Here is a 25,406-nt window from a genome sequence, read left to right as displayed (position 1 = left end):
AGCAATTCAAGAGTTTTTGGAACTCTCCAGGGGTGGGAGGGAGAAAGAAGGACAAAAAATTGGGATGGGACAGGGGAAGTTGTTTCCAAGACAACAGTTTGGAGAAAGAAAAGACAAAGCTTGGAAAGAAGTCTAGCCAGACAAATACCCTAGAAACCAGTGGAAAAGATGGTCCAGTTCTTGGCATTATATCAAGGACCAAGTAAACTTAAGGTGGAAAAGTCAAATGACTAGTTCTTCAGCATTTCTTGGCCTCTTGTACCAGAAGTGGGAGGAGACACCTCAGCCAGTATTTTTATGCAGAGTGGAATATGTGGTATATAAAAACTGTTAGATGACTCCCTCCCCAACCATATCTTCTTCAACTTGGCACTCTTCTTTTTCAAAGAGCCTGGCTCAAAGTTTTATCAGTCCCTGCCTTCTGTTAACAAGAAACTAAAGTGTTTGTAAGTATCCTCTTAATGTCTGTTATTTGGGGGTTTTCCTCATTACTGGGTAATTTGTGTTATCATTTACCTATATTTCTTTATTTTCCCCACCTCTCTTTGGAAAACTGCACAGTTCTCTGTAAACCTGAAATAAATAGACTAGCTCTAAAGGCTCAGTTTAAGGGATACAGTAAGCTTTGGGGTTTTTGTTTTCTTTTAATCCACACTACCAGTTTCTGTAAGATGGCTTGTAAGGGCTATTGCCGTGCAGTAAGGTATTTGCCTCTTCTTTCTTGCGTTAATTAGTAAGACAGAGTAGAAGAATAAATTTGACCCAAAGTGACAGAATATATATTACAAGGAAATCCCTTTGATCGATAAATTGCCATTCAGTGGAATGTTGAATTTGGAGTCAGAGGTGAGTTTGGTCCAGCTCTGCCATTAACTACCTATTGATAAACCCCTTAGCATTTAAACTTCAGTTTTTCAATTAGCCAAGTAGCTTCAACATGAGAGTTCAAATGTTGGCTTTGTCATTTACTATGTGTGTGTTCTTGGGCAAATCATTTAACCTCTCCCAACCTTAGTTTTCTCAGCTATAAAATGGGGATACTATAAGATATCCCAAAACTCTTAATGTAATTTTGACACTTGAGCTAAAATAACCAAAACTGAATTATTAAGGCTTAAAACTGTAATTTCAAGACAACCCTGTATTAATCATCTACTTCTCAGGATTGTTAGGTGGATCAAATGTGCAAAGTACTTTGTAAATTTTCAAGTGCTATTTATAAGTGTTAGATATTGTCATTACAGAAAATAATGAGGATAAACTAGGTGGCCTCTAAGGGTCCTTTCAACTATAAACCTATGTATGATCTTATGACCTAAAGACCTCTGAAATTCCCTCCCCCACCCCAGTCCCAGCCCTAAAACAATGTTTCTAAATTCCTCTGGATTTATGAATGATATCCAGGCTGAAGAAGCTTATGTTCTTGAAATAGTTAAATAGCATAGGAAACTGTATTTCTATGACTCAACAGGAATAAATGAGGCACAGGGTATGGCCCCTTCTAATTATGGATTTATATACTTTTCTACATGTCCTGTCATGATGAGAGACTTTATTTCTAAAAATTCATATTGAATGGACAGAACAGTTCTATCACATCTGAAGTTGTTGGCTAGTTCTGCTGGTACTGCCACATATGTGCAAACTTCCAGACTTTGATTCATAGTTAATTGAAATAAAAGGACTTACCAGGGAGTGGAATACAGGACAAATTGTTTTTTCTTATTCCAGCCTCTGGCTTTAAAGGAGATTGAGTTCTACCTGCTGCATCAGAACTGAAAATAACCAAATTAAGAACTATTTGTAAGTACTAAATGTATACCTTAAAGACAAATGTCCTGTTCATACTAACATGAATATTTGAATATCTCTCATTAAAAAAAAAACATGTCAGTTATGCAGCTGGAGACTTTATTTTGAACCCATTAATTAATTTTATAATTTAAAAAATTAGATTTGCCTCAAGAGTTGAGGAATGACAGTCTTCAGTTTTACAAATTTCAAATATACAGCACCATGGAATAGTGAAAAAGATTTGATTCAAGAGGAAGCCAGTTGGTAGAATTACTTATTTGCTATTTTGAAGCTTTCTGTTCCAGACCAACCCAGAAGATGAAATTGCAGAGTTTAACCTGGAACCTCTTAAGAAAGGGCTGTATTCATAGACATAATGAAATCCTCTCCAAAGATAGTAAAGGGTGTTAGATATTTTACCCATTGATTTTCCCAGTTTCCAGACTTTGTCCTGCTAGCTGACTTTCTGTTGCTTTCTAATATAATTTAGAATTCCTACTTTTGAGGAAAGAACAAATATTACAGAAATTTCTAAAAAATAATTATTATTTATTGAATGGTTTAAGGTACACTACCAACAGGTTTTATTTCTACTAGTTGGAAAATAAGAGCATTCTCTAATCTGACCAACAAGGGTAAGGAGCTTGGCAGTGAATAAAAGCTTTCTGTGAGTATAATCTAAAAAAAGATCAATCATTCCCCCCCAAAATTTTTTGCTTTCTTTTCATAGCCCAAGAAAAAATCATCATAATTTTGCCTGTTTCATATATCTGTATGTGACCACAAGATGGAGACATGACAATTTAGCTTTATTATTTTCAAGGCATTTCAGCTTTATGAGGGAAAAAAAGTTCCTGAACACCTAAAAATTTGCCAAAAAGAGCTATGAAATACTATTGGAATAGAATCTGTCCATTGATCTATTGGGAGTTTGATATGTTATGCTAGAAAGAGGGGCCAAATTTCAGAATAAATCATCGCTTCTCATGACCAGCATTTTGTTGGTAAAAATGTTGAGATATATTGTCTCTGTCTTATACATCCCTTGATTGGGGGCACAGTAGACCCAGTAATGGATGATCGTTACATTTCTGTTTGGTTTCTGGCATTCTGGCCTCTGTCTTATACTCCACGCTACACTTCATCAAGAGGGCATATTTCCTGATTTACATATTTTTACCCTTTGTCATATGGAGGAAAGGAAGGATGAATGGACGTGCTTTGAAGGGCATTGGTGACACCCCACATAATACTCTTTGGACAGACAATTTTGGAAACAAAACTTTTGAGGCAGAAGCCCAAGGCACACATCTAAGCTTGCCTCTTGTGGATGGGCTGGAGGAACAGGTATGCCTATTTCTAAACAATACCTCTCCATGAATGATCTTTGGGACCTGACTCATCATAATGTGAATGTGTGGGAATTCTGGGGAATTCTTGGCTACTATCTGAAAAATACTAAAACTGACCTGTATCAGGGTTGTCTTTGAAGATCTAACAATCCTTTCTAAAACCAGGGAAACTAGGTGGGCAGGCTGGAAAATGTGTGCCAGAAAATTTGGGACTAACAAATCACATTTGAGATGAGCAAACTCATCTGGGGTACAGAAATGACTGAGGTAATGATGTTTGCAAGTCATTGGTGAACAAAGAAGAAGTCAGGCCACAAATGAAATTCAAATAACTGCTACTGGGGTCTTATATACAGCAACTGTACAATATCGGGATGGATCAGTGAATGAATTTTCATTCAGTGTTCTTTTCCCTTATTTTTCAACTCTTTTTAAAGTCAAATCTAGTGTAATGTTGATTTTTTCCATTGCTTTTTTCCCCCTTTGTCAACTAAGCTAAGATTACAATCTCCAAACCACAATATAGAATATTGGTGAAAGGGTGCTAGGTGTTCCTCATGTAATGTTTTCCCACTAGCCCAGTTAGTGTTTCAATTAATGGTGAAGCAGGGAGAACAAGCAGGGCCACAAAGTAAATATTCTGGTATTACAAGGTTTCTTAGGCGACCAGAAGCTAAAAATTTCCATTTAAACTGGTGAGCTCCATCCTACCTATAACCAAATTTTTTTAATTTAAATATAATTGCTCTGTGATACTCCAAAATTCTAAAAGAAATATTTGTAAAACTCCATGGAAGCAGCAGTAGATAGCTTTAAGAATTTTTTTTTAAAAAGCCTCCTTCTTCCCAGAGGCAAATTTTGGCAAAAAAGAGCAATAATAATACTATGCATCAGTCTCTCAATCTGTAGAAAAGATAATATGATTAAATTTTTATTTTTGCTTCTATAGCTTGGACACTTGTTCCTACCAGGTTTCATTTATACCTCAATTTCCAAAGTTCTGGAATAGCAGAGTGTTTTTTGGTTTGTCTGTTTGATTTTAAGTCCCCACATTTTGAATATACTATAAATGTATGTGGTCTTTTAATTAGTGGACACATTATACTGGCCTTGTCTTTCACCCCTCCCCATTTAGGATTCTGAATACACAGAAACCAGGTTGATCACCTTTAACTATACTAGAATACTGTGTCTTTTTTAGAATGTTCCAATTCTGCAGAGGACATACTCTAGGAAAGGGAGAGGATTGCTGAAAAGGAATTTTAACCTGTCTCATCTCTATTTTTTTTTTTGCTGTGACTTAAAAACCAAGTACTTGAGCCTCTTATTTGATGGTGAATTCAATTAACAATGTAAACCTTCAAATAATATCAAAAGGCATTTTCAAAATGTCTGAAGTCAACTGGTTGATGTTAAATACATGTCTTGTCCTCTGGGATATGTCAATCAAAGACCACCTTTCTATAAAGATTCAATTCAATTGAACAAGCATTTATTAAATGCCTACTATGTTCTTATAACATTGTACTAGACAAAAAAATTAGAAAAAGATTTTTTTAATGATTCCTGCCCTCAAGAAGCTTTCATTCTACTGAAATGAATATTAGATTCTAGTTAGTAGTTGATACTGTTTCACTATTTTACCAAAGCAAAACATGACTGGTCTATAATTTATTAAATAATTACCTTGCATTCTTCCATTAATAACTAATAGTATATACTGTTGGGGGGAGGAAAGGGAGAAGGCAGTCAGTTAAGTCAGCTAAACAGGTAATATGGCCTGTGACTAAAGTGTAAATGTTTACCTCGCCACTAAAAGTAAAAAAAAAAAAAAAAAAAAAAAAAATTCAAAGTCAAAAGATCAATACTGAAAAAAATAATCCCATCTGTTAATTAATTATCTTTTAATAATTATCTTGTTTACAAATGGAATGATGGGCATCAAAAAAGCAAATCTTACAGTTAACATTGATCAATAGCACTCCTTCCCAGCCTGACCAGTAAGAAACAACTAAGTCTATCTCTAGACCATTCATGCTGCTTCTATCCTAGGCTTTCTGCTATCGAACTGACATCACTATAATACCCCTATATTATCTACTGGTCTAATTATGATTTTATGTTTTGGGCAATTTCCTATGATACTTGTATCATGTCTATGCTATTGCATAGTATTTGCAATTTTCCTTTTGTTCATACTTCTTTGCATGAATACCTAAAGTTATGCCACTGATTTTCCCTTTATTTTCCTTTAACATGAGAGGTATCATAATAGAGTATTGAAGATGGACATTGGATGTAGAAAGAACTTAATTGAAAATTTGCCTCTGGCACAAGCTATGTGCCCCTGGAAAAGGCCCTTAGTCTCTGTGCCTTTGTAACTCTCTAAGACTGAAAATTAGCTATAAATTACAGAAAAGTTGCCTGTTTGTTACAGTTAATGAAGTTTTCATACAAGGAATTCTTAAGTAGGAAATTATGGGACTGGATTCCCCACACCCACATAAGAAAGTCACTGCTATTGTCTAACATTGGGTTCCTACTATGTTCTAGACTTCTCTCATAAACTTCTTCTAGTCTGTGTTTATTGTGGCTATGTCCTTGGTCTGCTATATTGGGTGCTGGCATTCGCATTTTTCACATTTCCCTTGATTCCGTAACTGACATTTTTTTGATCGAGGTGATGACATATAGCTCTCTTTTGCATGCTGACTTTGGCTAGGTCTTTGGTATTATTGTATACTTGTGGGTGCGTCACTGGCTTATATATATTTATTAGTCTTGGTTATAGTTTCAATAATCTCTTTTGCTTAATACTTTACTTATGTCATTAGAAGTCACTTTTGAGTTGGTATGATTATATTTAAGGCATTCTCCTGTGTATACTTAGTTATTTTTCATTATGTCATTGACATTCACTTCTTCACTCTTATCCTAATTGCACAGTGTATGCATATTTATATTGGCTGGCATTGGCACTCTTTTTTTGTATATTGACTTCGGTCTTATCCTTTGCATACTTCCGTTCGGTAAGATACTGAGATTCTTCTGAGAGATTATCTTGATTATGTTGTAGGCATTATCCTTTGCACACTTTTTTCCTTATGTCAATGGGTTTTCATTTGAAATATACTTCTCTTAAGCATATTTAGCATTCTCCTTTTCATACTTATCATGGTCATGTCTCTGGTATTTTCCTTTGCATATTTGCTCTAGGTATTTCATTGGCATTCTCCTTTTGTGCAGTTACATGGATTTGTCATTAGTATTTTCCTATAATGCTTTTATCTCAATTATGCTCTTGGTATTGGTTTCTTACATTCTTTTCATGGTTATGGCATTTGTGTTCCTGTTTTACTCTTGCTGTTATTAACAAAGTTTCTTACTTTCCATATTTCAAAATTTCTTTGAATGAAAGATGCTGTTGGGCTGTTTCATGGACTCAAATAGTCCACAAAAACAGCATCTCATTGTCACAGTCACAATATGCTTGAATACCTTGATTACAAGTTTTAGTAGTTACTTGTCCTTTTGACTTATAGGGGTATGAATTTGTTTTAGAATAGTACAACCATGTCCCATTTAAGCCCCATGGAACATATGCCTGGAAATTTGTACCTAAATAAAATTTCAATTTGAATCATTTTTGAACTATAGTAAGGAAAATTTGGATCCTTAGCTTCCTTAGTCAATACATTTGCCAAAAAATCAACCCAATTGCAATACTAATGAATACATGCAAATTAATCTGGATTTTTATACCTTGGAATTACATTAAATCTTTTTCATTTGATAAGGACCCTTCTAAAGGAAAAAAAACTTCACTAAGATGTCTTTCTTGGTTGAAAATCAAATCATCTTGTACATATGCATCCATCTCTAAATTGCACACATGTTAGGGCAACCCACCCCTATCCTTGTAAGGCTATTATACAAGCAAAAACCTCCTTGTCATCCTGCACCTGGGAAATAACACAATTTAATTGAAGTTCTGCTCTTCTCCATATAATCTAATGAATAAATGGGATTTTGGTGACAGGTTGAGTTTAAGGGATCCTCTCTAACTTATTTCCCTTTCTAAAGGAAATTAGTGGTGCTTTCTTTACTGTCATCTTATTTTTCCAACTGAAAAGGCCCAAAACAAATTGATCTTCCAAAGATTCTGGTTTATAAATGGAAATAATAATAATAATAATGATAAGCTCTCCTTTTTCTTTAAGGAACCAGTTCAAGTAATAGCCATGGAGGACAGACCCACTGTCATTAAACTGGACAGTCAGGAAGGGACCAGTTCATCACGGCGAGGGAGAAGACTCATTCCCAGAGCTATTGGCTATGTCACTGGTGATATGAAAGAATATGCAGATTGGCTCAAAGGTAACCATATTTATTTATTTTTATATTTTTATTTTTTAATCTTACAATTTTTCTCCCAACATTACTTCCCTCCCCTCAACCCGCACAAAAGGCAGTCTGATAGTCTTTACATTGTTTCCATGCTATACATTGATTAAAATTGAATGTGTTGAGAGAAAAATCATACCCTTAAGGTAAAAATTAAAAATAAGAGATAGCAAAATTACTTAATACATAAGATAAATTTTTTTTAAATTGAAGATAATAGTCTTTGGTCTTTGTTTAAACTTGACAATTCTTTCTTTGATACAAATGGTCTTCTCCATCACAGATACCCTAAAATTGTCCCTGATTATTGCACTGATGAAATGAGCAAGTCCATTAAGGTTGATCATCAACCCCATGTTGTATTTATGGTGTACAATATTCTTCTGGTTCTGCTCATCTCATTCATTATCAGTTCATGCAAGTCTTTCCAGGCTTCTCTGAATTCCCATCCCTCCTGGTTTCTAATAGAACAGTAGTGTTCCATAACATATGTATACCACAATTTGTTCAGCCATTCCTCAATTGATGGACATTCACTCAATTTCCAATTCTTTGCCACCACAAACAGGACTGCTATGAATATTTTTGTATAAGTGATGTTTTTACCCTTTTTCATCATCTCTCAGGAAATAGACTCAGAAGTGGGATTGCTGGATCAAAGGGTATGCACATTCTTATTGCCCTTTGGGAATAATTCCAAATTGCTCTCCAGAAAGGTTGGATCAGTTTACAACTTCGCTAACAATGCATTTAGTGTCCCAGATTTCCCATATCCCTTCCAACATTGATCATTGTCCTTTCTTGTCATATTGGCCAATCTGAGAGGTGTGGTAGTACCTCAGAGATGCTTTCATTTGCATTTCTCTAATCAGTAGTGATTTAGAGCAATTTTTCAGATAACTATGTATCACTTTGATCTCCTCATCTGTAAATTGCCTTGGCATATCTGTTGACCATTTGTCAATTGGGGAATGGCTTGTTTTGTTTATAAATTTGACTCAGTTCTCTATATATTTTAGAAATGAGTCCTTTGTCAGAAATACTAGTTGTAAAAATTGTTTCCCAATTTACCTCATTTCTTTTGATCTTAGTTACAGTGGTTTTGTTTGTACAAAAGCTTTTTTAATTTAATGTAACCAAAATTATCTAGCATCTCTTCCTTAGTCATAAACTGCTTCCCCTTCCATAGATCTGACAGGTAAACTACTCCTTGATCTTCTAGTTTGCTTATAACGTTGTTTTTTATGTCTAAATCCTGCATCCATTTTGATCTTATGTTGGTATAGGGTGTGAGGTGTTGTTCTAATCTAAGTTTTTTTCCATACTAACTTCCAATTTTCCGAACAGTTTTTATCAAAGAAAGAGTTTTTATCCCAATAGCTGGACTCTTTGGGTTTATCAAATAGCAGATTACTATAATCATTTCCTGCTATTGCACCTAGTCTATTCTACTGATCCATGACTCTATGTCTTAGCCAGTACCAGACAGCTTTGATGACTGATGCTTTATAATATAATTTTAGATCTGGTAAGGCTAAGCCACCTTCTTTTGCACTTTTTTCATTAAATCCCTGGATATTCTTGACTTTTTGTTTCTCTATATGAATTTACTTAGAATTTTTTCTAGCTCATTAAAGTAATTTTTTGGAAGTTTGATTGTAGGGCACTAAATAAGTAGTTAAATTTAGGTAGAATTGTCATTTTTATTATATTAGCTTGGCCTATAAGTAGTTGATATTTGCCCAGTTATTTAAATCTGATTTTATTTGTATGAAAAGTATTTTATAGTTGCTTTCATGGAGTTTCTAAGTTTTCTTTGACAGGTAGACTCCCAAGTATTTTATATTGTCTGAAGTTACTTTAAATGGGATTTCTCTTTCTAACTCTTGCTGTTGAATCTTGCTAGTAATATATAGAAATGCCGAGAAATTATGAGGGTTTATTTTATATCCTGCAATTTTGCTAAAGTTGCTAGTTTTTTAGATGATTTTTTAGGATTCTTTAGGTATAGCATCATGTCATCTGTAAAGAGTGAGAGTTTTGTTTCTTTCTTCCCAATTCTAATTCCTTCAATTTCTTTTTCTTCTCTTATTGCTGAAACATACTTTTCTAACACAATATTTAATAGTAGTGGTAATAACAGGCATCCTTGTTTCACCCCTGATCTTATTGGGAATGCCTCCAGCCTATCCCCATCACATATAATGCTTGTTGATGGTTTCAGATAGATACTGCTTATCATTCTAAGGAACAATACATTTGTTCCTATGCTCTCTAGTGTTTTTCGTAGGAGTGGGTGGTGTATTTTCTCAAAGGCTTTTCCAGCATCCATTGAGATAATCATATGATTGTTTAGGTTTATTATTGATATAGTTAATTATACTAACCATTTTCCTAACATTTAACAAATCTGGCATTCCTGGGATAAATCCTGCTTGATCATAGTGCATTATCCTAGTGATAACTTGCTGTAATTGCCTTCTAATATTTTATTTAAGATTTTTGCATCTATATTCATTAGGGAGATAGATCTATAACTTTCTTTCTCTGTTTTGACTCTTCCTGGTTTAGGTATCAGCACTGTATTCGTATCATAGAAAGAGTTAGGCAGAGTTCCAACTTCACCTATTTTTCCAAAAAGTTTCTATAGAATTGGAACCAATTGTTCCTTAAATGTTTGATAGAATTCACTTGTGGATCCATCTGGCCCTGGAGATTTTTTCTTAAGGAGTTAAATAATGGCTTGTTGAATTTCTTTTTCTGAGATAGAGTTATTTAGGTATTTAATTTCCTCTTCATTTAACCTGGGTAACATATTTTTGTAAATATTCATCCATAGCTATATTTATTTTTGCTATGGGATACAGTTCTCTGGATTTTCTGCCTTTGGATTTAAGTCAGCTTCTCCATTCTGACTGAAGAGGAGACATTCAAAACTACTCCTATTCCTTTTCTTTTTTCTTTTCTTTCCCCATCATTACTTCTCTTTTCCTCTTTCACCCTTCACTCCTTCCCCCAAACATTCCATTCTCTCTATTTTCCTTCCTATCTAAATCTTTCTCATACACAAAATCTCACAGAAGGTCCAGTGATACTGGATAAATTGCTTCATCTTTTAGTCTCAATTTTCTCACCTATAAGGAGGGATCCTTACAAGGATCCATCTATAAGATAATAATGTTCCCACTACCTAACTCATGAATGTAAATTATTATATGAATATAAATTTTCTAGATTCACAATTCTCAAATTAAAATTATTATTCTTATATCAGAACATCTTCCTCTTCCCCTTTCTATCCCTACCACAGATTTCCAACTGCACTATCACCTGAACTCTCACTTCTTGGTCTGTAGCTTTATGATATTGATTGTTGTTTACTCATTTCCAGTCATGTCCAACTTTTTGTGACTTCATTTGGGATATTCTTGGCAAAGATTCTGGAGTACCATTTCCTTCTCTAGCTTGTATTACAGATGAGAAAACTGAGGCAAACAGTGTGAAGTGACACACAGATTGTAAGTGTCTGAGGCTTGATTTGAACCCAGGAAGAAGAGTCTTCCTGACTTCAGGTTCAGCATTCTTTGCACTATGGCACCACCTAGTTATTCTCATTGTGTACCTACAGACATTGTGCGAAGCACTATGGCTACCAAAAAAAGAAAAAATCAAAGACTAGTCCCTGTACTTGAGGGGCTCAGAATCTAATGAAGAAAATAATGTACAGCTTATGCACAAACAAGCTATATACAGGATACAGTGGAGATAATCAACAGAGGAAAGGTATTGGCATCAAGGGAAACAAGGAAAGGGTCTTGGAGAGGATGAGATCTTAGCTATGACCTGAATGAAATTTTTCCTAATTGTGACTTAAAGGGGGCCAGGGAATAAGGGAGACAAGATGGGACAGGAAAGACTTCTATGTAAGAGACAGTGAAAATGCTAGAGTCAGAAAACTGAGTTCAATGACAGTCAATCATAGAGTTTGTCAACTGAGTGGAAGATATTGTTCTTGGGCCCTGAGATTCAAGAGGAAACTGGGCAACTGACCACTTATTTGAGAATATTATAGAAGGAATTCCCATTCAAGTTAGTTAGTTTTTTAGTTGTTGTCCTTTTTAATCAAAGATGACCATGACATCATTTGTGCATGATTTGCACATTATGTTGAGTAAAATGAAGGGTATGTTGTGCAAAGAGCCTTTTCATTGCTTTTTCTAGAGTTCTCACCCTGTGACCTGATCTAGTAGGAAACAAGACTTCTGGTGATGGTCTGGATACCGTAGGAATTCTTGGCTTTTAGGATGTGGTTCTCTCTGATATCAGCAAGACACCATGGCATTTCAACAACACTGGGCTATACCAGTATGGTGATTTTTTTTTTGCAACAACTTTGCAACAACACAATATAGTTCACCAGTCTCTTAATGTTCTAATTGTCCATAAGGTGATTGAATTGTTCTCCTCAGCTCTGAAATCATATGCCCCCCATGCCCCTCCAACCCCTGCAGGACCTAAAGACTGATTTTTATGGAATCTCCCTGGTGGGTCATGGGAATAATGCCACTGGATAACTAGTCAGCATCATTTATGGTCAGAACTATGATGGCAACTGATCACCTTCAAACCTCCAACTTTCATTTTTGACTAATGAAAATATTCTTGGTAAATAAATGCTTTTGTCCTGGAAGGGCAGCTATGTGGTGCAATGAAAAGAACACTGGCCTTGGAGGAAGGAGGACAGGAATTTGAATCTGATCTCAGACACTCACATGCTGTGTGTTCTTGGGCAAGTCACTTAACCCTGATTGCTTCCCATCCAGGACAGTCTCCAGTCATCCTGATTCATATCTGGCCACTGGACACAGATGACTGGAGGAGAAAGTAAGGCTGGTGACTGAGACATAGCACCCCCTCATTCAAATCCAATTCATGTTCTTGTCTTGGTATCACCTCCCTGATGTCATGGTCTTCTTCGAAAATGAAGGACAAAAGATTTTGCTCTGGTCTGTCTTGAATTGCTCTAAAAATTTCTCCTCTAGCAGTACAATAGGAATCCCCACAGCTATCCATCTTAATAATGGCTCCAGTTCCGAAAACCAACAAAATAGAACCAGGTCAAGTATGATCTCGACTATCTAGCTGGACCTCTGACTTCATTGTCTGACTAAGATTCTATGAATATAGGTCCTTACTTTCAATACTTAGCAATAACTAATCTTCCTTCCTTCTACTTTTTGGTTTCTTTCAGATAAACCTGTCATTCTTCAGTTCCTTGACTGGATTCTTCGAGGCATATCCCAAGTGCAGTTAATTAACAACCCTATAAGTGGAATCATTGTCATAATTGGACTGCTGGTCCAGAGTCCCTGGTGTACCCTCACCGGCTGCCTGGGAAATATAGTGTCTACTCTGACAGCTCTACTGCTTAGTCAAGACAGGTAGGAGTCATCCATGTGGGTTTATCTGTCTTGTGTCCTACCACCCTTAAACCTCATGTTAGTGATGCAATTTTTAAAAAATTTATCAGGAACAAATAACGACAAAGGAAGAGGTTGTTTACTTTCAAAAATCCATTGTATTTCTCAAGCATGGCCTAAAGTATTATTTCTTTCCTTTTATCACAGATATTGAATGTTATATACAAATTATAGGAATTTTTTACGTTTCTGGGGTCCCTTTAAATTTTAATCCTTTCAAATCAGGAGATCCAACTTCTATTGTTACTTGTTGTAGTTCATCCATGTCCAACTCTTCTTGACACTATTTGGGGTTTTTTTTGGCAGAGATATCAGAGTAGTTTAATATTTCCTCTCCAATTCATTTTATAGATGAGGAAACCAAGGCAAACAAGGTTAGTGACTTGGCTAGGGTCACACAGCTAGTAAGTGTCTGAGGCTGTATTTGAACTCAGAAAGATGAGCTACTCTACAGCATGGTGCCCCCAGTGACCAGATCATTTGCTGATCATGCAACCATGAGCAGCCTCTCCAGGACTCACTTTCCTCACCTGTACAATGAGAGGATGAAACTGTATTACAGCATCCTAGATTTAAAGTAGAAGGGTCTTTAGACAGCTTTATTCTACAAATGAAGAACCCAAGGAAGGTAAATAATTGGTCCACAGTCACACAAATAGAGGTGGCTGGATTTGAACTAAGGACTTTTGATACTAGAGCCATTGCTTTTTCTACTATACCATATTGCCTGCCTAGTCTTTTAAAGGGTGAGTTATTTGGTGCTATATTCTTGGAATATAAGTTTTATAAACATAAACACTTATGTAAGAGCATAGATCCAGAACTTAAAGGATATTCAAAGACCATCTAGTCCATCCTTGAATTTGTCCAGTAAGATTGTTGAGGACCAGGGAATAATGGGACTTGTCTGGGGCTCCAGGAATAATAAATAAACATCAGAAACAGGAGTAGTACCCAGTTCTCCTTGATGTTGAGGCCAGCTCTATATTTACTATACTACTCTGCCTGTATTTACATATAGATGTACATATATTCTCTATAATGAATGGGCAGGACTGATCACCTTTAAGGATCCCTTTCCAGGAAGTTGACAATCAACGATTCTGTGATCCCAAGTGTAGACATCACAAGATCATTGAATCAGAGATGAAAATTTGAGAGAATCTCAGAGGTCATTTAGTCTAATTTCGTCATTTTACAGATGATAAATATGAGGGCTAGGTGACTTACCCAAGATTACACAGGAAATAAGCATCACAGGGGAGATTTGACTTTAGGACTTGTGTCCTTCCCACAGTTCTAATTGATACCAAAAATCTGATTTTGTCCTCTTCCTATAGAAAGGTATATGTGTGTGTGTATCAATAATATAATATAGTGTTTACACATTAGAATAGTTATTAACTACAAAAGGGCTTTGTTGAATGAATGAATATATGCAGCCTGGGAATTCATGGAAAGGGTCTGTGGTGTTTTTTGCCTTTAGTACATTTGTACTAAATTCCTAATTGTCCCCTTCCAGGAAAAGAAAGTTCTAAAGGGGAAAAGTACACAATGAAGACTGCAAGTAGGGAGAGGGAGCCCAAGTGGGCATCTTTGGTACTATGCTGTGGGCATTGACTAGGAGGAAAGAGGAGGAAAAAGCTATAGGACTAAACTCTACTTAACTACAAGACATTTTACAAAGTGGTTGCATATTAACATGAGATCAATCTATCCATAATCTTTTATTTTGATTAAAAGAGCCACTCCTAAGTACTTTAAAAAAACTCCTGAGTTGCTTCTAGCTTGCCTAGTCTTGGATTGGATGATAGAGAGGGAAGGTCATTTCTGTACCATCCTATCATCTGTGACTCATACAGAAATCAAAACCAAGGAAACACTAAGCAGGCTGGTAGAGGTAGAGATCCTTAAATTCTAGAGGGTACTTGTATACTTGTAAGAATATGAGGTCTTCATGGGGCAGGTACCCCTTTCCTCCCCTCCCCCACCCATTCCACTTCAGGAGCATCTTGAAGCCCATCTATGCCCTCTCATCATTAATGACTCCTATCCCACTGTCAAGTTTCCAAAGAGGGCTGACCCAAAGTGTGGAAGACAGCTTTCTTTCAGTAGAGAGTTCTTGACTTATTCTGTGTCACGGACTCCTTGGTTCCACCTTTGTCTCTTCTTCAACCCCCTAATTCCTATTTCTTCCTCATTTAAAGGATTCTCTCAGTAAATAATCTTTATACCTACTTGACTAAGAAGATTGGGAGTCATCTGAAGGAATGACCTTGATCTTCTACATGCTCTAGGTCTTTGAATATTTCATAAGCACAGTTCTGGGCCTGGGATGTTCAATCTGCTCTCTCCCCCCTTTCCTTACACAGGCAGCCTACCTCCTTTTCCTTTCATTTTATACTCATCGTTGATGGCATTTGGGGCAGGTTCTGAGGTTCCTTAATAAGAGATTTGAGGAGCAGCTAGGTGGTACAGAGGCTAAAGCACCAACCCTGGAGTCAGAAGTACCTGAGTTCAAATCCAGCCTCAGACACTTAATAATTACCTAGCTGTGTGGCCTTGGGAAAGCCACTTAACCCCATTGCCTTGCAAAAAAAAGAGAGAGATTTTAATATATAATTCGCACATTAATTTGTAGACTTTTTGTATCCTTTAAGTTCTTGTGTACTAGGAATTCAATTCAATTCAGTATTTATTAAAAATATGTTTTGTTTTGTTTCAAGGTAGTACCTCTCTGCCAGACCCAGGGAAATCCCAATAGAAACAAAAATAGTCTTTGTCCTCCAGAGCTTAAGTTTTACTACACTGATAATGAAATACAAAATAATTTCAGGAAGAGACCAGAGGACGCTCATAACTGGGGGTGGGGTGGGGATCAGCAAGGGCTTTGTGTAGAGCAACGATGGAGAAGCTTGTTTCTGCCAAGGGCCATTTATAACATCATTTGCAGGCCATACAAAATTATCAACTTAAAAATTAGCCTGCTGTATTTTGTCAAACATTTAATTAATTCACCCCTAAAAAGCTCCTATATTTATTGTTTTTCGAGTTCTGCTTGAAGTTGCCTTGGCAATACCAGACCAATATGGTCTGCTAACAGGAGGTTCCCTGCCCCTAGTATAGAAGAGGGGAAAAGGTCAAGATGGGGAGGGAGAACGTTCTAGGTTTGGAAGAGAGTTTACAGAAACACTTGAAGGTTATTTCTTTGCTTTATAATCTTGCTTTCACATCAGGTACTTATTAAATGTTTATGGTTTATGGATTCCCACTCTTAAGTTGCTTGGCAGAGTGGATAGAGTGCCTGGCCTAGAGTCATTTTCTTGAATTTAAATCAGACACTAACTGTGTGATACTGGGCAAGTCACCATACCCTGTTTGTCTCAGTTTCCTATCTGTAAAATGTGCTAGAGAAGGAAATGGCAAATCACTTCAGTAACTTCATCAAGAAAACCCCATATGGGGTCACAAAGAATCAGACATGACCAAAACAACTAAACAACAACTCTTAGTTTTTCTAATAAATTCTTTCTGCTGACACCTGACACAAGTAAACTTGAACCTCTTTGTATGATTGCATATCCCCAAATAGCAGATTCTGGTTTAATGAGATTTGCCTTATTTAACTATATATAATACTATGTCAATCAGCCCTCTTAGGGAAACAGCTCCGATAGCTAGGATTGAAGTTAGGAGAAAACTGGGTTTAAATTCCACCTTTGATACTAGTTTTGTGACTGGGAAATAGGTCCCTGCTTGCACATACATCTCACAAAATTGTATTGAGAATCAACTGAGGTAATATATATAAAATCTTTTGCAGATCTTAAAGGAATACCAGATTGAGAAGATGGCATAGTAATAATGACAATGATATCAGTAATAACAATAATAATAGCTTCATATAGAGCTTTAAGCTTCGTAAAATTCTATATATGTATTAGCTCATTTGATTGATCTTGGTATCTAATGGAAAGACCATTAGCTCTAATAGCAAAGAATCTTGGTTTAAATTATACCTCTGAAGTTCAATATCTATGCCTTTAATTTCTGTGGACCTCAAAAGTCTTAATCTTTTAAATGAGTGAATTGGATTAGATGGTCCTAAAGTCCCTTCCAGCAAAGGTCTTTATGGTCTTTGGCTCTTTTAACCATTAGTGTTGGTACCTATAAATGGATCCTGGGTTCATAGATCCAGAACTGAAGGAGTCCTCAGAAGACATCTGGCCCAACCTTCTCATCTGCAGATGAAGAAACTGAGACCCAGAGAAGGAAAGTAACTTGCCCAAGGTCACCAAAATAAAGTAAGAGTAGGATCTGAATTCAGTTTTTCTCATTCCAAAATCTGGTACTCTTTCCACAATACCAAGCTAAGGGTCAAGACTCTAAGAATTTGAAAGATTTTCACAAGTTAGTTGTACATTTTGCATGAGATATTCATAGGATTAAGGGCACAGAAGGATCACAGGGGCAAAGGATTCAAGGACAGTGAAGAGGCTGATCATATGATTAAAACTGATTGGGGAAGTATGAAGACTCAGAATAGAGATGATATATTGTGAGATTAGGGAGAAATTGAAGTACAGAGGTCATGATAAGATTTAAGAACAAGAGTGAAGGAGAGGGAGAGGAGCACAAGAGATTGTGGTCAGAGGGAATTTCAATTGTCAGGATCATGGAAGTGTTAACAGTTTCTAGTTATAGTGAGGTCTAAATGATCAGTGTTGGAAGAGATGGAAAATCTGGGATACAAATGCAATGTTTGTGGAGCTATGAACTCATCCAACCTTTCTGGAGAGCAATTTGGAATTATGCCCAAAGGGCATACCCTTTGATCCAGCAATACCACTACTGGGTGGCAAAGAGTTGGAAATTAAGTGAATATTCATCAATTGGGGAATGGCTGAACAAATTGTGGTATATGTATGTTATGGAACACTATTATTCTATTAGAAGCCAGGAGGGATGGTTGGAAGGATTTGTATGAACTGATGCTGAGAAAGATTAGCAGAACCAGAAGAACACTGTTGAAAACTGCTGGAAGAATACATAAAACTTTAGTGAATGGATATATAACATATATTTAAAACTGTCTACCCTCAGCTGAGCACTCACTGCTGAATGACATTTCTTTTACTCATGTTATTGATCTTTCACATTATCCAGAGAGACTCTCCAAACCTTCCTTTTCTTTAACCCCAACTCAATTTATTTTTCATTACTCTCAGCAGAAAATTTTGCTGTCTACTTGACTAAGAAGTTTGAGAGCCATCTCTTGGACTCTTTTCCTCTACTCCTATTCTACAGTCTACCTTTGTTCTCCATTTCTTCACCTTCCATCTTCTTCATTATCTTGCTCCTTTACTTATTCTCTCTTAAATGTGTAACTTCTCTTCAGCCTACAGACATGATCAGGTCTTGCCTGTGTTTAAAAAACAAAACTACCTTTCTTTTGATCCCATGATGCCTTGAAATTACTTCTTACTTTTCATAGACATACTTCCAAAATAAACAATTCATACTCATGGTCTCCACTTCCTCATTGTCTTTGTCCCCTGGGGAAACTTCACTCTTCTCCCAATTCTAACTCAGCACTAGCCTGAGATAGGTCATTTTCCTCTTCCTCTCATCCCTGCCTCTGACCTCTCCCAGGGTATGCTGGTCTTTTCCATTGCTTGTTGTTCAACTCTTCAATTGGAAGTCTCCTGGAATAGCTCCTTTGGGGTTAATGTTCAAAAGCAAATGGACTTACCCTTAGGTCAACTCTTTCAACTAAGCAGCATGATTTACAGTTCTGAACTGTTTAGACACCTTTGGTTCCCAGACTTGGGTGCTGAACTGCGTGTCCCAGTTGAATGACTGGGCCAGAGCATAATTTAAGTCCTGGGAGGTTGGTATATTATTATCTCCTTTGTACAACTGAGGAAACTGAGGCAAACAAAGTTTAAACGACTTGCCCAGAGTCACACAGCTAGTAACAGCTAGGTTTTCCTAACTGCAGGTCCAGAATTTTATCTGCTATATCACCAGCTACCTTTCTAACTGGATCATTCCATCCCCCCCCCCCATTCTTATCCTGCCCTCATCTGTATTCATGCCTTTTCTCCCATTATTCTCCTATGCTAACAATGGACTTTTTTCCTCCATCCATTGAAATTTTTCCCTTCGTTTAAAAATCCATCTCAAATACATCTTCCTAGAAGTCTTCCTTAACTATTTCTCCAGGTGAAACTCGCTCTTTAATCTTACCATTTTGCCCAAACTTCTTTGTTTTCTTTCAGTTTGATAGTATCCTTCTCCTCCCTTCTCCCAATTAGCCTGTAAGCTGCTGGATTGCAGGATTGTGTCATTTTTATCTCTCTGTGTTTCCAGTGTTAAACATAGCATTTTTTTATACATGAGTCAATAAGTGTGGATTGAATTGAAGGATGGTCCTATGAAATTTTAAGTTACTTCAAGAATGTATGAAATGAAAACATGAAAGGAAAAATGCTTTTGCAATTAAAGAGTGCTCCAAGAGTGCATGGTACTATTCTTCTTCTGCAAGATCAGCATATGTCTGAAGACCTAAGAGTGAGAAGACATTCAGAGACAATATGGTCCCCTCTCCCAGAAAAAGAATCTCTCCTCAATATCATTTTAGATGTGCATTTGTCCAAGCTTTACTGAAAATCTCTTGGGAAGGGAGTTTCCATTATTATAGAATTCAGAATAGGAAGGGACCTTGAAGGTCACTAAGTCCAATTTCCTCTTTTTATAGATGAGGAAACTAAGAAAAAAATATGTATGTCCGATGCCTGGCCCAGGATCACGTAGATAGTAAGATAAAGTTAGGTGGCACAATGGGTAGAGCACTGGACCTGGATTCAAGAAGACCTGAGTTCAAATCTGCCATTAGACACTTCCTAGACCCTGGGCAAATCACTTAATCCTATTTGCCTCAGTTTGCTCCTCTGTAAAATGAACTGGAAAAAAATGGCAAAACTCTCCAGTGTCTTTATCAAGAAAACCCCAAATAGGATCACAAAGAGTTGGACACAAATGAAATGACTGAACAGCAAGAATGTCAACCCAACTCCTTTGACTCCAAAACTGGGACTCTTTCAAGAATACTGGACTTCTCCAAAAACATAGCTGAAATTGATAGGATGGTGCCCTTGCTTTCACCCATCACTCACAGTTTTGGCCTCTGGGTCTAATCACTGTTCCATGTTATAGCGCATCACACCCAGTGCCTCTTTCCTACAGGTCAGCAATAGCAGCTGGGCTTCATGGTTATAATGCCACCCTGGTGGGAATACTCATGGCTTTGTTCTGCAACAAGGGAGACTATTACTGGTGGCTTCTATTTCCTGTGATTGTCATGTCCATGACATGGTGAGTACAACCTATTTTTAGAAAAACATTCTTTATCCCTTGCATCAAGAATATGCATACAATTGAAAAAATTAATATTTAATGCTATTTAGTTATTTGAAGTCACTTGCTAAAAATTTAGTGGATTTAACTATTTATGCTGAAATGAATTATCCAAATGTATGCTCTAAACAAAATCTCAAATTCTTCTGTGAAAGTATTCCACATTAATATATGCATACTGAATATATACTGAATTGTGTTGAATATATTTCATTTCCTTTTGGAGCATTTTAATAACAAGTAAGAAAATGGCAAAATATGCATGTCTGATGCCAAAATTAGACTCAGTGACTTGACTTACTTTTCATTCTGATATCAAAGAACTATGATTATGCTTTTGGTGAGAACCACAAGCAAATAGGACTATATACAAAGAAGTTCCAGAGAGTTGCCCAAGGCTCAGAATTTAAGTTATCTGCACAGCTATTAAGTATCAGAAATGGGATTTGAACCCAGGTCCTCCTGGCTCCTTATTCAGCTTTTTCTCTGCTGCTGCTTGGCTGCCTCTTTCCTTCATGCTTCTGATTTTAAAATGAAGATTTCCAGTATTGGGAAATTCCATATGATGGCAAGTACCTCAAAGCATACATTTCTAAAACATATGACTCTTAAAGCTTCCTCCCCCAAATTTCCCAGTAATTCTATGCATTTTCATGAGATAATTTTTCAAGAAAATTGTTTAATTCCAATTCCCTCTCTTCTGTGTTATATACATGCAACGTTGTCTCCTCTTGATTTTCCATTATGCTCTGGAGGGTGTGGAAACCTATGTCACTCAAGGACATGTGGACCATGATCTCTAAGTCATCCAGAATGCAGGATAAAAAAAAAAATTTAATTTTTTGGTGGGGGGAGGGAAGGGAAAGGATATGGAGAGAACATCTAGGACTTGAGATTTTATTTTCATAGAGAGCTCCAGACGATGAAAAAGTTGTCTGAGGTTAGGAAACTTATCCAGAGTCACAAAGCCAGCGTGTGTGTGTGTGTGTGTGTGTGTGTGTGTGTGTGTGTGTGTGTGTGTGTGTGTGTGTAACTCTGGACAAGTCCCCTAACCTCAGACCTGAATCAAGGGCTTTTGGATATAAAACCAGCTCATTAGCCACCACCCCATGCTGCTCCTCATGAAACCCATCTTCCAAGTAAGATTTTACCTTTTTGTTTGCAACTTTAATATATGAAAATCCAAATTAGTAGCAAATTAAATAATAGAGTGAATGCTTTCTTTTACAGCAGTATTTTTCTCTATGCAACAAGAATTATCAGTGTTCTTTTTCCAATACAACTCCCCTAATGCATTTATATACATCCTACCTCTATTAAGGATAGTTTTACATACAACCTTGAAGAAACGTGTTTACCAAGTAAAATTAAGTCTGCCTAAAGGATAGCTCTCAAGTTGGTCTTCCTGGTTTAATCTTTTTGTTTTGTTTCTTTTTCAGTACAATTTTTTCCAGTGCTTTGGGTTCATTGCTCTGTAAATGGGACCTCCCTGTCGTCACCCTGCCTTTCAATATGGTATTATCAATGTACTTGGCAGCCACTGGCCAATACAACCTTTTCTTTCCCACTAAAGTAATTCAAATGTCGGTTCCCAATGTTACTTGGTCTCAAATCAATGTCCCTGAGGTAAGAGTTACATTCTCTTTTTTATATTTCTTTCTTATTCAAAATATAGTGATAGGTCTGTTGATTTCTTGTATATGAATATAAGAACCTTTGTATGTCTAAAACACCTTTTTATCACTTTAAAGTCATCATAATTGCCAGAAATCTTAAAAATCAGTTTCAAAACAAAACTCTCTTGGAAAGTCCAAAGTAAGTCAACTGGCTCAAGTCTAATATTCTAACTTGATGGAATTCCCTCAACAACAACAAAATTAGACATAAAACTTCAGAGCAGATGACTGGAAAGGCAAGTATGTTAACGATTGCTTGAACATTGAATTGAAGAATGTCATTAAAATTGATCCTAGACAAAAAATAATAAAAGAATTTTGGAGCTGAAAGGAATCTTAGAGAATGGCATTCATTACCTATATCATAGGCAGTTAAATGGCACAATGGATCAACCACCTCATACCCTTTTCTCTTATTTCTCTTTCTCTATTTCCAACTCCCAACAAATATACTTGGAGGCAGGTAGGTGGCACAGGACTCAGGAAGACCTATGATCAAATCTGACCTCAAACACGTCATGGTTATGTGACCCGACACAAGTCAATTAAACACTGTCTACCTCAATTTGTTTAAATGGAAAAATAATAACATCTACTTTAAAAGGCTGTTATGCAGATCAAATGAGATAATATTTATAGCACTTAACAGAGTGTTTTGCACAATATCTGTCCTTACATTGTGATGGGGAAGATCACACATACATAAGTCAACATTTTCAATATAAATCCAATCCATGGAAGAGTTTTAAGGGAAATAGGCACTATCTGCACCCAAAATAGCACTTTCTTGTTCTGATGTTCCATTGCCTTTCTCACCTATGTCCTTATTAAAATACATATTTTTAAAAGGAAAGTAAGAGAAAAGTCATGAGGAGAATGAGGAGGAGACTTCCTCTAGGCCTTTCCTGTTAGTACATCCATATAAATGAGTTTATCACATTGTGCAAATTGTTTCCTGAGAAGGAACCAAGAATCTGGTCCTGAGAGTAGAAGGTGCATTGGGAAAGAGAGATAAAGACAATGTTGAAGTACAGTGTTGTTTTATGGAGGGAAGATCAAGGAGTAATCAAGTCCCTAAAGGTACTTAGAAAGAGGAAAGGTAGGAAGGATAGATATCATTTCTATTTTGTAAATATGGAAACTGATGCCTAGAAAATTTATGTGCCACCTCTAAGCTCTCTCAGATGGCAGGAGAGTCCTTCCAACTGAAGTCTACTGACTTCCAACCCAGTTATGTTGTACTGTAATACAGTGCTGCATTCCCCAGAGACAGCTATTTGCAAGACTCAGGTGAGATAGCTTACATTATGCATGTTGTAAACCATAAATGCTTCTTTCCAAAGCACTTTTAAAATGTGAGAAATTATTATTATGACTTCTCAGTTTTTCCTCGGCACTGATATTAAGTATAGTTTTACAGCAGGTCAGATTGTATCCAACAATGAGTCAGAATGGGCAAATTCTGCCTAAAGACAAACTATTCTGCCTAATCAGGTGTTCTGGCAACCAGCAAATCTACTTTCTGGCTGTGGGACTGAATTTTTCATTTTCCAACTAATCATTTTGACATCATATCGGGATGAGTCTCCAGACATAAATTGAGGAGAAGAGAAGAAAAGAAAAAAGTCAGTTAAACTGCTATCTGTTGGCATGTGACTTTAAATGATGGCAATTAAATAAAATGCCAGTTCCCATTGTCTTTGAAGCTGATTTTTTTTCAATATTTAATAATCTAAGAAAAGAATGCACTGGTAAATAATATGAGGTAAGCCATCCTTGTTAATAGTTTCATATAGCCCTTATTTCTCAGAAACCCATGAGATTCTTAGAATTGCATTCCTCCTATCCCTTCACTCACTGACTGACCAATCACAGCAAATGTTTTTAGTAAAGCAAAAGATAAGAGTGGGAAAGCCAGAAAGGGCATTAGAGATCATCTAGGGATCTAGGCCAATAGTGGTTCAGGGTCAGCCCTAGAGTCAAGAGGACCTGACTTCAAATCCTGCCTCAGACAATTAATAGCTATGTGACAGGGAAGCCTTGCTTATCTTAGTTTCTCATCTATATAATGAGTTGGAGAATGAAATGGCAAACCACTCCAAATGAGGTCATGAAGATTCTGCATACAACTGAACAAACAATAAACCAGTGGTTTTAACCTTTCCCTTTGTTTTATGGATACTTTTGGCAATCTGGTGAGGACTATGGACCTCTTCTCAGAGAACTTAAATGAATTAAATATTTTTTAAAAAAACAGGTTTCCAAAGAAAACCAATTATATTGAAGCATAATTATGAAAATTTTTTAAGTTTATAGGCCTCAGGTTAAGAACTCTTTGATTCATCTAACTTCCTCATTTTACAGGTAAACAATAGCTAATGCTGATAAGTGAAGCATAAGAATTATGCAATGTCCTGATAAAGTTCTTGTGCCACTTCATTTTTTTTAACCTTTAAAGTGCCTTAAAATGCTTTCCAATGCTTCATGGTAACAAGGAAGGAATCCTGAGCACTTGAAAGTCATACCTGTGGAAGCAGAAGCTCTTAAAGGTCCTTCCAACCTGCAAGGGCTTTGATTATGAGCATCAGTCATCTAAAGGGGCAGCAAAGTTCAACCAATCAATCAGTCAATAGCACTTGTTAAATGTCAGTCACTGTGCTAGGCATTAGGGATGAAAACACAAAGAATGAAATAATTTCTGCTCATAATAAGTTTATGTTCAAATGAATGAGAGAAAACAAATACATGTTTGTGTGTGTGTACAGATATATGTGTGTACAGATCATATGAAGTTAATAGATATAACATAAATGAAAACATGCAGAATATATAAATATATGGAATTAATATATGTGTGTATATATTACATATATGTGTGTGTTATAAATATGCTAAAGTAGTTCAATACCAAATGATTTGAGAGGAAGGGTCCTAGCAGCTGCAATGATTAAACAAGTCTTCAGGTAGAATTGTACCTGAGCTGTGTCTTGAAGGAAAGGAGACATTCTGCCAAAGAGAAATTGGAAATGTATTCCAGGGATAAGAGATAACCAGGGCAAAGTCATAAAAACTGAAAAGATTGATGTCTTTGAGGGATAAGCAGAGAGAAATAGTCTTACAGAGCTGACAAATGTGAGAAAGGGAGTAATGTCCAATCTGACTGGAAAGAAAGGCTGGGGTCAGGTTGTATCAATTTTAAAAAACTAAATAGAGGAATTTTTATTAGGGTTTGTGGCAATAGGAAGCAACTAGGGTTAGTTGATTTAGAGGAGTCATATGGT

The 25,406-nt window shown here is 36.4% G+C and overlaps 1 protein-coding gene and 1 long non-coding RNA gene across 11 annotated transcripts in view; one reads left to right on the top strand and one right to left on the bottom strand.

Annotated features, from left to right (window-relative positions):
* LOC141503007 (urea transporter 1-like) overlaps positions 1–25,406 on the top strand; it is a 117,092-nt gene that overhangs the window by 70,074 nt on the left and 21,612 nt on the right. For 2 of the 10 annotated variants that reach the window (XM_074208076.1, XM_074208072.1), the window contains exons 2-5: positions 7,367–7,523; positions 12,802–12,991; positions 20,279–20,407; positions 21,889–22,075. In XM_074208076.1, the coding sequence (XP_074064177.1) occupies positions 7,388–7,523; positions 12,802–12,991; positions 20,279–20,407; positions 21,889–22,075 (642 nt within the window). In that variant the 5' untranslated portion in view covers positions 7,367–7,387. Of the gene's footprint in view, positions 1–188; positions 447–479; positions 496–528; positions 847–1,731; positions 1,804–2,990; positions 3,142–7,366; positions 7,524–12,801; positions 12,992–20,278; positions 20,408–21,888; positions 22,076–25,406 lie in introns of those variants that run through there. The other 8 variants (XM_074208070.1, XM_074208067.1, XM_074208069.1 and 5 more) reach the window with 8 other exon arrangements.
* Positions 1–25,406, bottom strand: part of LOC141503009 (uncharacterized) — a 40,443-nt gene that overhangs the window by 1,588 nt on the left and 13,449 nt on the right. Inside the window, exon 2 of the long non-coding RNA XR_012472739.1 lies at positions 1,690–1,775. This is a non-coding gene — a long non-coding RNA (uncharacterized LOC141503009). The remainder of the gene's footprint in view (positions 1–1,689; positions 1,776–25,406) is intronic.

This window comes from Macrotis lagotis, chromosome X (assembly GCF_037893015.1).
Source record: "Macrotis lagotis isolate mMagLag1 chromosome X, bilby.v1.9.chrom.fasta, whole genome shotgun sequence".
Lineage (NCBI taxonomy): Eukaryota > Metazoa > Chordata > Mammalia > Peramelemorphia > Peramelidae > Macrotis > Macrotis lagotis.
This window is presented reverse-complemented; position numbering and strand designations above follow the sequence as displayed.